The sequence below is a fragment of the Ambystoma mexicanum genome, chromosome 12 (genome assembly GCF_040938575.1).
Source record: "Ambystoma mexicanum isolate Mex_15411 chromosome 12, UKY_AmexF1_1, whole genome shotgun sequence".
Taxonomy (NCBI): Eukaryota; Metazoa; Chordata; class Amphibia; order Caudata; family Ambystomatidae; genus Ambystoma; species Ambystoma mexicanum.
Window position 1 is genome coordinate 1186040633 of NC_090936.1, and position 14154 is coordinate 1186054786.

Consider the following 14154-nt stretch of genomic DNA (forward strand, 5'->3'; position numbering starts at 1 on the left):
AGAAATGTAAATTTTTACACTGAACACAAGGAAGAAATTGAGGTATATTTAGGACAGATGTTTACTTTATTACAATTGTTTCCATTAACTGTCACAGAAAGCACTTGTTTGACTTACTGTAGGACAATTTGTATGTAAATTAGGAAAAGATCAACATTCGCTTTAGAAATTTGATGGAGCTCGTTTCCAATGTGCCGATTCTTTATTATTTAAAAGCTTGAAATCATCAATTAGTACAGGGTTATATCTTTTTAAAGCACTAACATCCTAGAGTGTTGTGTTTGTATCCATCTTAATTGAATCTTTAATGATGGTAATTTTGCCTGAAATACCACTGTACAGTGAACTAGGATACTTGGGGTTTCAATCAAATGATTTAATTAGTTTTCGACTAACCAGACAAGTTAAATTAAGACTTCTCAATGTAAATGAACTTACCTTGCAGTATGTGATTAAAAACAAGCAAGTAATTGTGCAAAGTACACACAGATGTACATCACATTATAAAAAGTCTAAATCTTTAGATATTGATTTCTATTTTCTCTTCATAATTGGATTGGGGTTGACTATTAAGATACGACGCAGACATAATAGTAATAAATTCCAACTGGAACCTAGATAAACTTTCAAAATGGTGTCCCATATAACAACATTTTTATTATTTTGGGTTTTCCCATAAAGATTTTCAGGATGAACTCAATAGGAAAGTGCTGCTTTTACCATTGTAAATAATGTATAAAGTACATGTGGGCACCTTGACAGAGATCAAAACATCCACCCAATTATTAGTGTGGCGCTCAAAGTGTAATCTGGTTTGAATGTACAAGGAAAAAATACTAAACCTCACTAACACAAAAAACAGGAAAACTGAGGACTAAAAAAGGCAAAATAGATGCATCTAATACGATCAGTTAATCAAGAGTGCCTATGCCTTCTAACAGACATGCCGTTTCAGAGTCTTGGCATCAATCCTTGTCACACAGGAGGGGCTCACATTTGCCTGCTCTCCGCACCACACAGGTCATCACGGTCTTAGCCTTCAGGTCCTCTGGCTCATCATGTGGAGCCAGTGTAAGACTGACATCTCCACCCAAGCTTTCTGCCTCAAGGCTCAGGGTTATTTTGATACACCCCTCAGGGGTTACCTGATGTTTCCTTGATGAGCCGTTATCAGAGATCTAAATACCCATTGTGCGTCACTGAGAGACCCTCAATCCATCAGGTCTCAAGGTGCACCAGTGCACAGTTTGCTTTGCAAGTGAACTTGCACACTTGTATTTGGACTTCACATGATTAGTGACAATTTTCATTTCATTACAGTTTGACAGTCTGCAGTATTTCAGATGTGTACCTTTATGGAACTCCTCTATCAATCAGAGTCCAATGACCAGATGTGCTAGTGAGGGGGATACACATGTGCCATATATGGTTGTGGATAGTGCCCATCTCAGGGTGAGAACCAGCTACCAAAAACAGACACAATCTGCTTGTGATTGGATTTTAGATTAAAGTCTGAAGCCAAACCTGAGAAATAGGACTTAATTTGGCAGCACACGTGGAAATTCTGCTGTCCACTGCACTCTTCCAAGAGCTATTCTAAAAGCTAAGTTCAATGGACACTGGTCTGCTGCCCAGAATGAACCAGCAGTCTTTCCCCTTGCATTAGTTATCCATAATTTCGACGAGACCGGCCCAATCAAATCACAAGCGTTCAAAGAGCCTCTTCTATTAAGAGAGAAGCACTGGACTATAAAAACACCAGAACTCACAAAGTTCTCAGGTTGCTAGCCTAAACGTAGGACAAGTTACAACCCAGAAGAAACTCAAAAGAAACATTCAGGATCCAAGAACTTCCAACTCTTATCTGAACTACTGTTCACCAGGTATCGCAAGCAGAGCTTTGCGTTCAGCAAACTGTTCTGTGTCCCAGCTCCTGCAGTTATTCTCTTGTTATGTAGTTATGTTAGGTCATTTGTAAGGTGCCAAAGCCCAAAGGCATCCAGGCGCCATAAAAAGGGAAATACAGTAACTATCTTATTATGCAAACAAAATGGTCTTTAGCTGTTTTCTGGAGTCCAAGTGATTTTGATTATTTCGCAATTGTTCAGGAAGGGCATTCCAAGCCCGTGCAGCTTGCACATGGAAGGCACGTCCATTCCCTCGAGCTCTCTGGGCGCAATCGACTTCTAAAAGACAAGCTTTAGCAGACCGTAGATTTCTTTTAGGTTGATGGATTCTCAGCCTATTTTTACGATAGGCTGGGGCATCACCAAAAACAGATTTATGACAAGTGGTCCGTAACTTAAACAGAACTCTGGCTGGGAAGTGAATGGAGTGTCTTTCTGGCCACTGAGGGAGGCTCGGTGCGGCTCATTTGATATACAATGCACACAGCGGCATTCTGAATCTTCTGTAATTTTTGAATGACTATCTTCCTGGATCACCCCAGGTGTCTAATGCAATAGTCCACTCTCGGGAGTATCACGGCTCTAACCAGTTGTTTGCGGTTGTCTTCAAAAACCAGTGGAGCCACTTGTCGAAGCACCTTAAGGTGGTAGTTGGTGCTTTTTACAATAGCATCCACGTGTGCACCACTATCCAGACTGGCTTCCAAGTAGGTGCCCAGAGTCTTTACCTTAGGTGCTACTGAGATCTGACTGCCATCAATCTGGCTCAGTTTCTCTCTGGCTTGTCTAGGGACATAAAGCATCAACTCGGTCTATGCCGCGTTAAGGTATAGTCAATTACTAGACATCCAGCTCTCGACTATCTGGTAGACTGAATCCAGCACCTGTTGGTCTCCGTCATGTTCTCTCTAGTGCTAATTGGAAGTCGTCTGCGTAGTTGCAGAAAAAAAGGCCCAGATTTTCAAGGTCCAGACATAGCGGGATGATTTAGATATTAAAGGGCAGAGGGGAGAGGCACACACCCTGGGGAACTCCACAGGTGGTTATTTCAGCCTCTGATTCACTTTCCCCCCCAGTGAACTGCGCCCTTCAAGGAAAGATTTGAGCCAGATTATAGCCACCACTGACAGACCCCCAAAAGTGGCCATCCGATCCAGTAAGATTTTGTGGTCCAGCAAGTCAAAGGCTGCTGACAGATCCAACAGCATCAGCAGACCCTGCTTGCTGGACTCCAATCCGGAGTGCATGAAAGTGTGCAGATCCAACAAGGCGCTCTTGGTGCCGTGGAAACTGCGGAAGCCTGATTGTTTTTTATGTAGGATACCATTCTCAGACATGGGCCTGAAGTTGCAGCATAGCTACTTTATCAATGAGTTTCAAAAAGAATAATGTATTGGTAATTAGCCTCAAATTTGCCGCGTCATTAGGGTCTATACCCGCTTTTTTAAATAATGATGTAACTGCAATTTTTTTTTATCAGGGATGTTATGTTACCAGTTCGAAAAGAGGAAATTAAAAATCTGCAGAGGAATGGGGCGAAAATATCCTTCTGCCCCAATGATCTTTGAAGGGAGGAGCTCACCCGGACAACTCGTGGGATGCATCTTCCTCTGAATATTGTGTATTTCTGAAGTAGTATGCTTCCTGAATCGAAAGCCAGTTTGGGGCTTCTGTGGGGCTTGCTCCCCGTTACTCAAGGGTTGGGAGCACGCTTCAGGATAGACGTGTCCTTCGTCATTTCCCTGATCACTAACAGTGATGGCATGTGAGGTTGTCCTGGTTAATTCTTCCTGGATTTTCCTTTGAGCAGTTTTTAGTTTATCAGAAAAAGCTTTCTGTACTCTATTACAATCTTTGTTGGTAGGTTTAATGATGGGATTGGTGCTTGCAGGTTTCTCCCATGACCTAAATAATCAGAAGAGTTCCTTGGTTTGGTTCCCAGCCTGGAGGATTTGTTCGTTGTACAAAATTGTGCTTGCTTTCCTTTGCCTTGTGCTTCCAGGCTGTCAGATTCTCAGAAGTCTTATCTCTCAACCAAGTATGTTCCGCTTGTCTTTTTATGGTTTTTAGTTTTGCCAGCTCAGGAGTAAACCATTTAGGATTTTGGGTTATCTCTGATAGTTCTAGTTTTCAGTGGTGCCACATGATCCAGCATACTCAGAATCTCAGTTATATTTTAATAAGGACTTCCGGATGGTCAGAGTCGTCAGTTTTTGTCATAGTGTCTAAACATTTTACGAGAATGGGTGCAGTAACAGTCTTCATGTTTGTTAAGCACTTTCCACCCCGGTTCGTGCTTTCTAGGTGAAAGGGATAGAAATGTTAGCTGAAAGATTGAAAAGTGGTCTGAACAGATACATGGCGTGGTAGTTATATTATCAAGAAGGATGTTTCCTCTTCCCACCCAGTCGAGGATATGTCCTTTTATATGACTAGGTTCACAATTATGTATTTTTATCTGTTGGCCTTCTCAAGTGCAAAAGCTTTATTGTCTTTAGCATGACCCTTCCAAAGATTAAAATCACCCAATATCAATAAGGCGGAGTTAGTGGTCAATAATGGGGCTAAAACATCTACAATCTCCTCGTTACATTTAGAGGATTACATGGTGGCCGATAAACTAAAACCAGATTTATGCTATGATTAGAGTCAGGAAGTAGTTTAACATGTAACAAGTCACAGTCTTCGTAAATTCCAAGTTTCCTTTTACATAATACTGCCACACCGCCTCCTAGGCTCCCCTCCCGGTTTTTTCCGAAGAAAGCATATCCGGGTGGTGTCACCTGTTCGATGGTAGGGCTGTGTGCGTCTGTAAGCCAGGTTTCAGTGATACACCTCTCTAGCCTTAGCTATTGTTTGGAGGATTTTTGTATGGCCCATTTGAGCAAAGTTCAGATTAAGGGAAGAGGAGTCTTACCTGCCGCCAAAACACCCATTTATGGAATACGTCGTCGGACCATCGAAAGAACGTTACCAGGTAAGAGAGTAACTTGTTCTTCGAGGGAATTGGGTCCTCTGACGTATTCCATATCTATGACAGACTCACAAAGCAGTACCAACGTAAGGAGGCGGGAAAAGAATTTAAAATATGCAAATTTCGAATGCCCAATCAAATTGCAGAGTAAAGGACCGTCTTGCCATAGGCCAGATCCTGTCCCCAGATAGAATCGAGCGAGTAGTGACGTACAAAGGTATGGACCGAAGCCCAGGTGGCTGAATCACAGATGTTACGAATAGGAACACCCCATTGCAGGGCAGTAGAGGCAGCCATACCCCTAGTAGAATGGGCCCGTAAACCTACGGGAGGGTCCTTACCCGCCAAGCGTTAACATTCAGCAATTGCCAAGATAATCCATCGAGACAGTCTGCTTAGTAACAGCTTGATCCAAACGCCTTCCAGCGTAACCAATAAAGAGTTGATCGTCCACTCTGACCCGGGACATGCGTGCAATGTAGAAGCTTAAAGCTCTCCTAGGATCCAGCCTATGGAGCCTCTCCTCTTCCGTACCAGGATGTGGAGGAGGATAAAATGCCGGAAGAAAAACCTTCTGGCTTAAATGGAATTCCGACACACCTTCGGAAGAAAGGAAGGACGAACTCTAAGGACAACCCTGTCCTTATGAAACAGTGAAGAGTGGCTTAACTGAAAGTGCCTGCAACTCACTCACTCTGCAGGCGAAGTGACCGCAACTAAAAACACAGTTGTAAGGGTTAACAGTCTCAAAGGACAAGAATGCAAAGGCTCAAAGGGAGAACCCATTAAAAATTTGAGAACATGGTTCAGATCCCAACCGGGCACCTGCAAAGGTGACGGAGGGAACACATAAGTGAGCCCTTTCAGAAACTGAGAAATTAAAGGGATTTTAAAATAAGAACACTCCTCAGACGAGCGCTTAAATATAGAAAGCGCCGCCAGGTAACCTTTAACGGTACCCACTTGCAGGCCCTTGTGGGCCAAAGAAAGCAAAAAAAGACAGAACCACAGGAATGTCACATGAAAAAGGATCCACATTCTTAACCCTGCACCAGTCGCAGAACTTTCTCCAACGGCAACGGTACAGAGACACTGTTGCCGGCCGTCTGGTCTAAAGCAACACCGCCATCAGGTCTTCAGAGAGGTCCCAATCCTTATACCTCAACCTTTCAGAAGCCAAGCTTGAAGGCTGAGGGATCTGACCTCTAGATGGAGAGCCTGACCGCCCTCCCATGAGAGCAGATCGTCTCGGTAGGGAAGGCGACGTGGGGGGCAGATAAACAAGTCGAGAAGGTCCAGGTACCACGTCCTCCTGGCCCATGCCGGAGCAATGAGGATCGTCCGGGAACCGAACCTCCGTAACCTCCGCAGCACTTGCGGAATGACTGGGACTGGAGGAAACGCATACAGCAGTGGGAAGGACCACTCTACTACAAACGCGTCTCCTAAGGCTCCTCTTCGAGGAAATTCCCGCGAGCAGAACCTTTCGCACCTCCGGTTGACACTGGAGGCGAAAAGATCCACTTGCAGGGTCCCCCAAAGGGCGAAGATCTCCAGGAGAATCTCCTGAGCCAGCTCCCACTCGTGAGAGATCGTGCTCTGCCTGCTCAGAGCGTCCGCCATCTCGTTCTCGTCTCCGGCCAGATGAACTGCCGAGATCAAAATATCCTGCTGGATGGCCTAGAACCAGAGTTGCATCGCCTCCCTGCACAGAGGAAGTGACCCTGTCCCCCCACCCCCTTTTTGTTGAGGTAGTGCATGGCCACTGTGTTGTCCGTCAGAATCAGGACATTCTTTCCTCGCACAGTTGGCAGAAAAGCCTTCAGGGCAAGCCTGACGGCACTCGGCTCCAACAGATTGATATGGAGTGTGGACTCAGATGGAGACCAACAACCGCTGTCCGTCAACTCGTTGGCATGAGCTCCCCATCCCATGAAGGATGCGTCCATCACGATCGTCACCTCCGGCCAGGGTAGCCACAAAGGAGCCCCCTTCATCAGATTGCCTTCGACTGCCCGCCAGAGAAGGTCCTGGGCAACCGAGGGCGGCACCTGAACAGGGTCAGACATCCTGCCGGAGGACTAAGACCACTGGAGCTTGAGTGCCCATTGCAAAGATCTCATCCGCAACTTGGCCTCTGGCACCAGAAGAATGCAGGATGCATGAGGCCGAGCAATCTCAAGAACTCGAACGCAGGGAGACTCTGGGCATGTTGGAACTTGTGCTCCGATGTACTGAAGCCGCTGAGTTGGCCTCAAGTGGGACTTCAAGTTGAGGGAGAAGCCCAGCCTGTCAAGGGAGTGGCAGGTGACGGACAGATGATCCAGGACTTGCTGATCAACCAATCGTCCAGGTAGGGGTAGACGTGAATCCCCCCCTTTCCTGAGATACGCTGCCACCACCACCATGAGCTTGGTGAAAACCCTCTGGGCGGAGGTCAATCCGAACGGCAGGACCCGAAACTGAAAGTGCGAGTCGCCAACCGCGAACCTTAGGTACTTCTTGTGCTTGGGATGGATCGGCACATGGAAATAAGCGTCCTTGAGGTCGAGAGACACCAACCAGTCTTGAAGTTGAAGGGCCTGGAGGACTTGAGAGTAACCATCTTGAACTTGTCCTTCCTAAGGAGTTTGTTCAAACCGCGCAAGTCCATGATGGGTCTCAATCCCCAGTCTTTCTTCGAAATCAAAAAATAAGGGGAATACCATCCCTTGTTCCTCTCCGCTACAGGCACCAGTTCTATGGCATCTTTCTCCAGCAGGGATTGAATTTCCTGCGCCAGGAGCGGACCCGGACTCTTCAAAGAGATTCCCCGGTGGATTGTCGTGAGGCCTCTGCCGGAAAGGAAGACAGTAGCCGTGGGCGGTGATCTCCAGAACCCACACATCTGAAGTAATGGCACGCCATTCTACAAGATGCTGCGCCAGCCTGCCCCCAACCGGTGAAGCATGGGCCTCATGACTGAACAGAAGCAGCTGCGGTGTTGCCTGAGGGCAGAGAGGCAAATGCTCACGCGGCCTTGGCACCTCGAGTACCTTGTTTACCACCTCTGGCACTCCTACGGTTGCCCTTTGACTTGCAGCTCCTCTCGCTTTACTAAAGGATGAGTAATAACGAAAGGAACCTCCCCCTCAACAGCTATGCCCTAGGACGAAAAGGCGGAGGTTGGTGGACTGCAGCGCCCAACGATTTCGCTGGAGCTTTGGAGGTCCGCAACCTCTCAAGGCTCTCGTCAGCCTTGCTGCCAAAAAGATGTTCACCATCAAAGGGCATGTTGAGGAGCCTGGCTTGCACATCAGGAGCAAACCCCGACTTCCTCAACCATGCAAAACTGCGTATCATGGTGCTCGCCGCCATGGACCGGCTGACACAGTCTGCCATGTCCAAACCCGACTGAACGGACTCACACATGGCATCCTTGCCATCCTGAATAATAGCAAGAAAACCATCCCGTTCGTCTCCTTCGGGAATATGTTCAGCCGCTAAGGAAATACAGTTCGAGTGTGCGTGAAACGTGACAAGGCACATACGGAGTTGGCCGCCTGAAGAGCCATACCCCCCTGAAGAAAACACTTTCTTCGCCCAGCCATCAAAACGCTTGTCGTCACTATCAGAAGGGATGGTAGGATACAACGGCTGCTTTGCTGGGGCCATAGCCGCCTGCACCACCAAACTCTCCGGAGTGGGGTGTGTGGTCAAGTAGCAGGGGTCACTACTGGCTGGGCGGTATTTTTGCGGCAAAGACTTGCCTACTGCTGGGAGACTATCCGGAGCAGTCGAAGCCGTAGCCACCCTTCTTTGCAGAGCCATATGGAATGGCAGTACCGGGTCAGTGGGTGGACCTTGGTCGAGGATATCCGTCAGGTTATCCTGCACAAAATCAACTGGGGGTGCCGACCACCCCAAGTAGTCCGTGACCCTCGACATAAGGCGCCGGTACGATGAGACTGCATGGGTGCCAGGCTCAGGCCTACAGAACTACACCTCCGGAGAGGTGTCCAGACCACTGGTGTCATATGCAGGGACTGATGCAAGTCCTCAATCTGGCTATGACCAGGAAGAATCTCATCTCGTACCGTGTCCGGAACCAACCCATCTTCAGAACCCTCTTCCACCTCAGAAATATACTCCATAAGCTGGAAAGTGGGCAATTAATAAGTGAGAAAGGCATGTTTTGCCTTGGCCAGAGCCTTTCTAGGGGGTTCCCCCCGTGCTACGGGGTACCTCTGACACCACTGCCTCGAAAGGCGTTGAGGTCGTCGAGTGAATCGGTGCCGACGGCTTCGACACAGGCCTCGAGGGAAGAGCCCTGAGCGTGTCCTTCGACAACCTGGGCGCCGATGGCGTCTACGACTTCCTCGGAGGCGGAGCCTCGAGAGCGTCTATCGACAACCTCGGCGCCACAGGCGTAGACTTCTTCTTCGAAGACTTCACAGGTGCACACGGGCTCGAGCGCGTTGAGGACCGGGACCTGGAACGGGCATGACTGGAACGATTCCACATGTCCGAGCGGGACCTCTCCCGCGAATCGTGCCGATCACCCGAGCCTGAAGGTGTACGAGCGGTGTCTCCAGTACGATCACGACCGACCCCTCTCGGAGGCGCGGACGGACCGGAGCCCTATGATTCAAGAATCGCCAACATTTTCTTCCCTAAGGAAGCCCATTCCTCCGGAGAGGAACGCTTGGTGGGATAAGAAACCCGCCGACGGGCAGAGTGCTCGGATGAGGACGGAGAAGGCAACCGATGACGGCACTTCCGGGAGTGCCTCGAAGAGGCAGAGGAGTGGCGAACCACTCCGGGCCCGAGACCCCGTGGCTTTACGACTACGATGCAGAGTTGCCCCTTGAATCGTCCGTCGAAAGCCCAGTGGACCTCGCCTTCCGGGGCTTGGACACCTTACCAACCGGCAGCTTCTTCTTACATTCCCGCAAGGACTTGGACGTAAGCGACTGGCAGTCGACACAATCATCCTTGTCATGGGCCTCCCCCGAGGCACCAGAGGCAGGCGTCGTGCAAGTCCACCACCGACATATTGGACGCGGGGTAGAAGAAAAGGAAGCCCGGACGCGGGGTAGAAGAAAAGGAAGACATCCCGGGAATACTTCACAAAATGAACAGGTTCAAAGAACCAAAAGAACAGAAACTCCAAAGAGTCGAGGAGCGCCGAGATCTCCGAAGCGAACAGTTTCGTGAAAAAACAGAACTGAGGCTACGGGCGCCGTGCGTATACTTATAACATCTGGTGACGTCAGCCGTCGAAGGAGGTCATTGAGGACGGTGTATCGACGCAGGACAGATTTTCCGAAGCAGCACAGCTGTGGTGATTATTGTCATAGATAGGGAATACCTTGGAGGACCCAATCCCCATGAATGCCACAGACTGGCTGGTCCCGCGCACGCCTACCCTCTACAATATATTCATGCTCACACTTTTTGATCAACTTGAGGATGATGGTATCTGTTACGCTAACTATGCTGACACTACTCGGTTTATTTTTCCACTTTCAGGTGATTACATCAAAGACACTGAGGTTATCAATGGCATGTATAACCAAATCCATCTCCGGATGTTGCTTAATGGCCTAGCCCTGAACAACTTAAACAGATCATAATCCTGGGCACTGGCCCAAGGTTGCTCTATTTTGATCAAACCTACTCCTCCTCCAAAATTGCAGGCGGTCTTCTCTACCCTCAAGAAAGGGAATCCTTGGGTGTTAGCATTGATCAAGAGCTCTCAAAGAGGGCCCATATTAGCTGCCTAGTGTCAAACACAACTTATTACATCAAACTACTGGCACAAATCAGACTGTACCTTGATGTGGCCAGCTGTGCTACTCTAGCCAGGGCCATCATTGGGAGCCACCTGGACTAGTGTGCCAGTACCTTACTGGGCACTGACAAAGGGGAACTAAACCAAGTTGTCCAGAACAACGCAGTGAGGGTTGTAATGGGTCTGCATAAAACTGACCATGTGTCAACAACTCAGAGTTGTTACAATGGCTCCCTTTAGCAACGAGTCATGTTTCGCATGCTTTGCATCTTACACTACTGTCTGTATGGCAAGACCCCGTCCTACCTAGTAGCTCAGCTTAAATGGCTACCAGATAGATGCCTTAGATCCCAAAACACTGGTCTACTCCACATACCCAAGGCAAAACTGACACAGGTAAAAAGTGGATGTTTTCCATGTTCAACCCCACGCCTTTGGAATACCCTTGCCCTCGACGTGAGGTTATGCCGTAGTCTGCTCAGTATCAAAGTATCAAACATAAGCTGAAAACCTTTTTTGAATGAAATTGACCACTGCCCTGCCTCACCTCCAACTGGTTGACTTCACCGATTTATTACTTTTCATCTGTTTGTATGTATGTTAGTCCTAGCGATCCCATCAATAAATAAAAATAATTCGGCAAAACTCATCACCACTAGTGCCTCCATAGAACTCCATGGCCCTACTGGAACCCCAACCCGTTAGCTCGCTAAGATTAGAATAGCAATTGTCAGTAGTTGGAAACTGTTCGCCGGTACGATAGCACAGCGAGTAGAGCGCACACTGACATCTGTGCACAGTCTCCGGACGCAGGTTAGAATCCCGGCAGGGTCAAACTCAGCCTTTCATCCTTCCGAGGTCAACAAATGAGCACCACACAGCGTGGGTAATAAGCAGCGCTCATATAACTGAGGGTTTGTAGCGCTATATAAATGCTAAATAAATGAATACAAGTGATAGTCTATATTCAGAATCCATGAAGAAAGGCACCCAAGTGATCCCAAAGTAAAGTCTTACCTTTTACATTAAAAGTGAATGAGAAGGTGTGCAAAGTGAAATGGGGACGTAGACTATTTGCAGTTTAAAGCAAGTTAGACTAATACTGTGAGAGCACAACCGATGCAGGTTCTGCACAGTCCACTTCTTTTACTTTCCAATTCTGATCCATCTGCATGCAGTGAAAATTAGGGCAGTGAATGATCACACCTGGTAGTGTGGTCAAGGGATCAAACCACAGATCAGCACAGGATCCCATATGCTTGTGATCATGTGAGCCCACATAGCAAAATGGGAGACTGACATTCTCCACTGATGTGCACCCGGTATTTCAGAGTGCATCTGAATGCTTCTTCCCAGCAACTTACATGCAAGTACTCGTTATGCGACTGGGGATTTAAAAATTATGGCTATGAATGAAAATGGAGACAAGAATGTTTTTCATAGATTTTCTCCACATTCACCCAATTCAAGTTTACAGTGTGAGTGGTAAAGGGAATCAATATTTTAAGCATCTACCAAAGTACAATTTCTGCCATAAAGCTAAACTAGTTATACTAAAATACAATTTTAAAACTGGATTAAAGGTTTGCTATAGAAGGCATTTTTTATTTGTGCTCATTATCAAAAACAGGTTTAAATCATTTTGCCATCCAAATACGAAATTACCTGAATAAAGTCTCGATCCATTTTCTCCTTCCATTCATCTCCAAACACAACAGACAACGATCCTAAAGCTAGAGGCATAAAAATCAATTAGAAAGAGAATATGAATTAATTTTTTATAATGCTATCGACTAATATAGTACAAGCCGAACTGAGGAAGTGCCTTATTTTGTATACAAAATGTATAGCAACGAAGTAAATATAAGCAAAGAAAAGAAAAATTAGAACTAACCACTGCTTTATTTCATAGAGATCCAAGCTAGAAATTGATCCTGAGTCATAATTTTAAAGCTGCTAGTCAAAATAGGAAAAGTGACTTAGTGTAACCTACTAATCCTAGTTCTTCAGCATGCTCATTATACGGTGCAGATCCTGGGACAACCTCAGCGATGATTTAAGTTACTTAACTGTAACTCCTGTTCTCCAGCATGGGTCTGGCATGGATTCACATGCTCATAGAAATTCCAAGTCAGGTTGGGAATCCTCGGAAAAAGAAAATAACAAGTTACTCACCGTAGTGACTACCTTATACTCCTAGTATATAGTCCACTTTCCTCCTTACATGAGGGACATTCCGTCCTTCGGGACGGGACCAGAGCACATTTGTTAAAAAGCATAAAAATGGAAAACATTGTGCCCTTCTCTTTTTATGCATGGTACCGCATGCGGCCGTAACCCTGCCCTCCTGAGCTCCGCCCCACGCAACGCCCGTCAGTCAGTCCTTTTCTATCACCAGGTCTGTGACCATTTAAGCAATAATAGAGTATACTTATTAGCAGGGACGGCAGGCGGGCGTATGGAGAAAAGGGGACTATGGTCTAGGAGTAAGGTAGTCACTACAGTGAATAACTGTTATACTCCTACGTCCCGTCCCCTTTCCTCCATACTTGTGGGAGATTCCAAAGCAATCCTCACAGGTAATATGAGTGGATGGAACTTCCCTACTGAAAAAGGTTTTTAAAGACAGCCTGGCCGAATTGAGCATTGGAGCTCAGTTCGAAGCAGTAATGCCTACAAAAAGCTGATGGGGAAGCCCACGTAGCTGCCTTCGCAATGGTTTCCATGGGAACATATTTTTGTAAGGCACAGTAGCTGCTTTGCCACGTACAAGGTGGGCATGAATGTCCTTCGGAGGTTGAATGCCCTGAATGTTATACATTCTGAAATACAGGAGGCAATCCATCCGGAGATAGTAGCTCTTGAAGCAGGTTTCCCTTTTCGGGTCTCCGAACGTAACAGAGTTGAGGAGCCCCTGAGGTCAGTTCTGTCCAGATAGAAATTCAGAGCTCGTCTGACATCTAAATTGTGCAACACTCTCTGTATCTGAGGCCGGGTTCGGAAAAAAAGACATGTAATGATATAGATTGATTCAAGTGAAAATCAGTCACTAGTTTAGGAAGGAAAGAAGGATGATTGCAGAGCAAAACCTTATCCTTATGGAAGGTAAAGAACGGTTGTTCCACGGACAGAGCTTTAAGCTCACTTACATGCCTTGCCAAAGTCACTGCGATCAAAAAGGCAACCTTCCAAGAAAGGTACTTTAGATCCGTCGTAGCCATGGGTTCAAATGGTTTATGGCATAAGGCGGTCAGGACCACATTTTAATCCCACTTTGGATGAGGATTACGTACAGATGGAAGATGTAGCAATAAACCTGCGAAATGCCTTTTAATGACTGGGTTTGTTAAAGAAAAGGAACAGGCGTCAGTGGACAGGTAGGCGACAATAGCCGACAAGTAAGTCCTACAAGACAAAACATGAATGCCTGAAGCAGCCAGGTGAGATATGAACGAAAGGACAGTGTCAATCGTAACACGTCTAGGGTCTAGTTGCTTAGC

The 14154-nt window shown here is 46.8% G+C and overlaps 1 protein-coding gene across 1 annotated transcript in view; it reads right to left on the reverse strand.

The window, feature by feature from the left end:
- The window catches only part of ARID2 (AT-rich interaction domain 2), a 1843885-nt gene that overhangs the window by 1311592 nt on the left and 518139 nt on the right, over nucleotides 1–14154 (reverse strand). The window contains exon 6 of the mRNA XM_069629837.1: nucleotides 12320–12387. Within this exon, the coding sequence (XP_069485938.1) occupies nucleotides 12320–12387 (68 nt within the window). The remainder of the gene's footprint in view (nucleotides 1–12319; nucleotides 12388–14154) is intronic.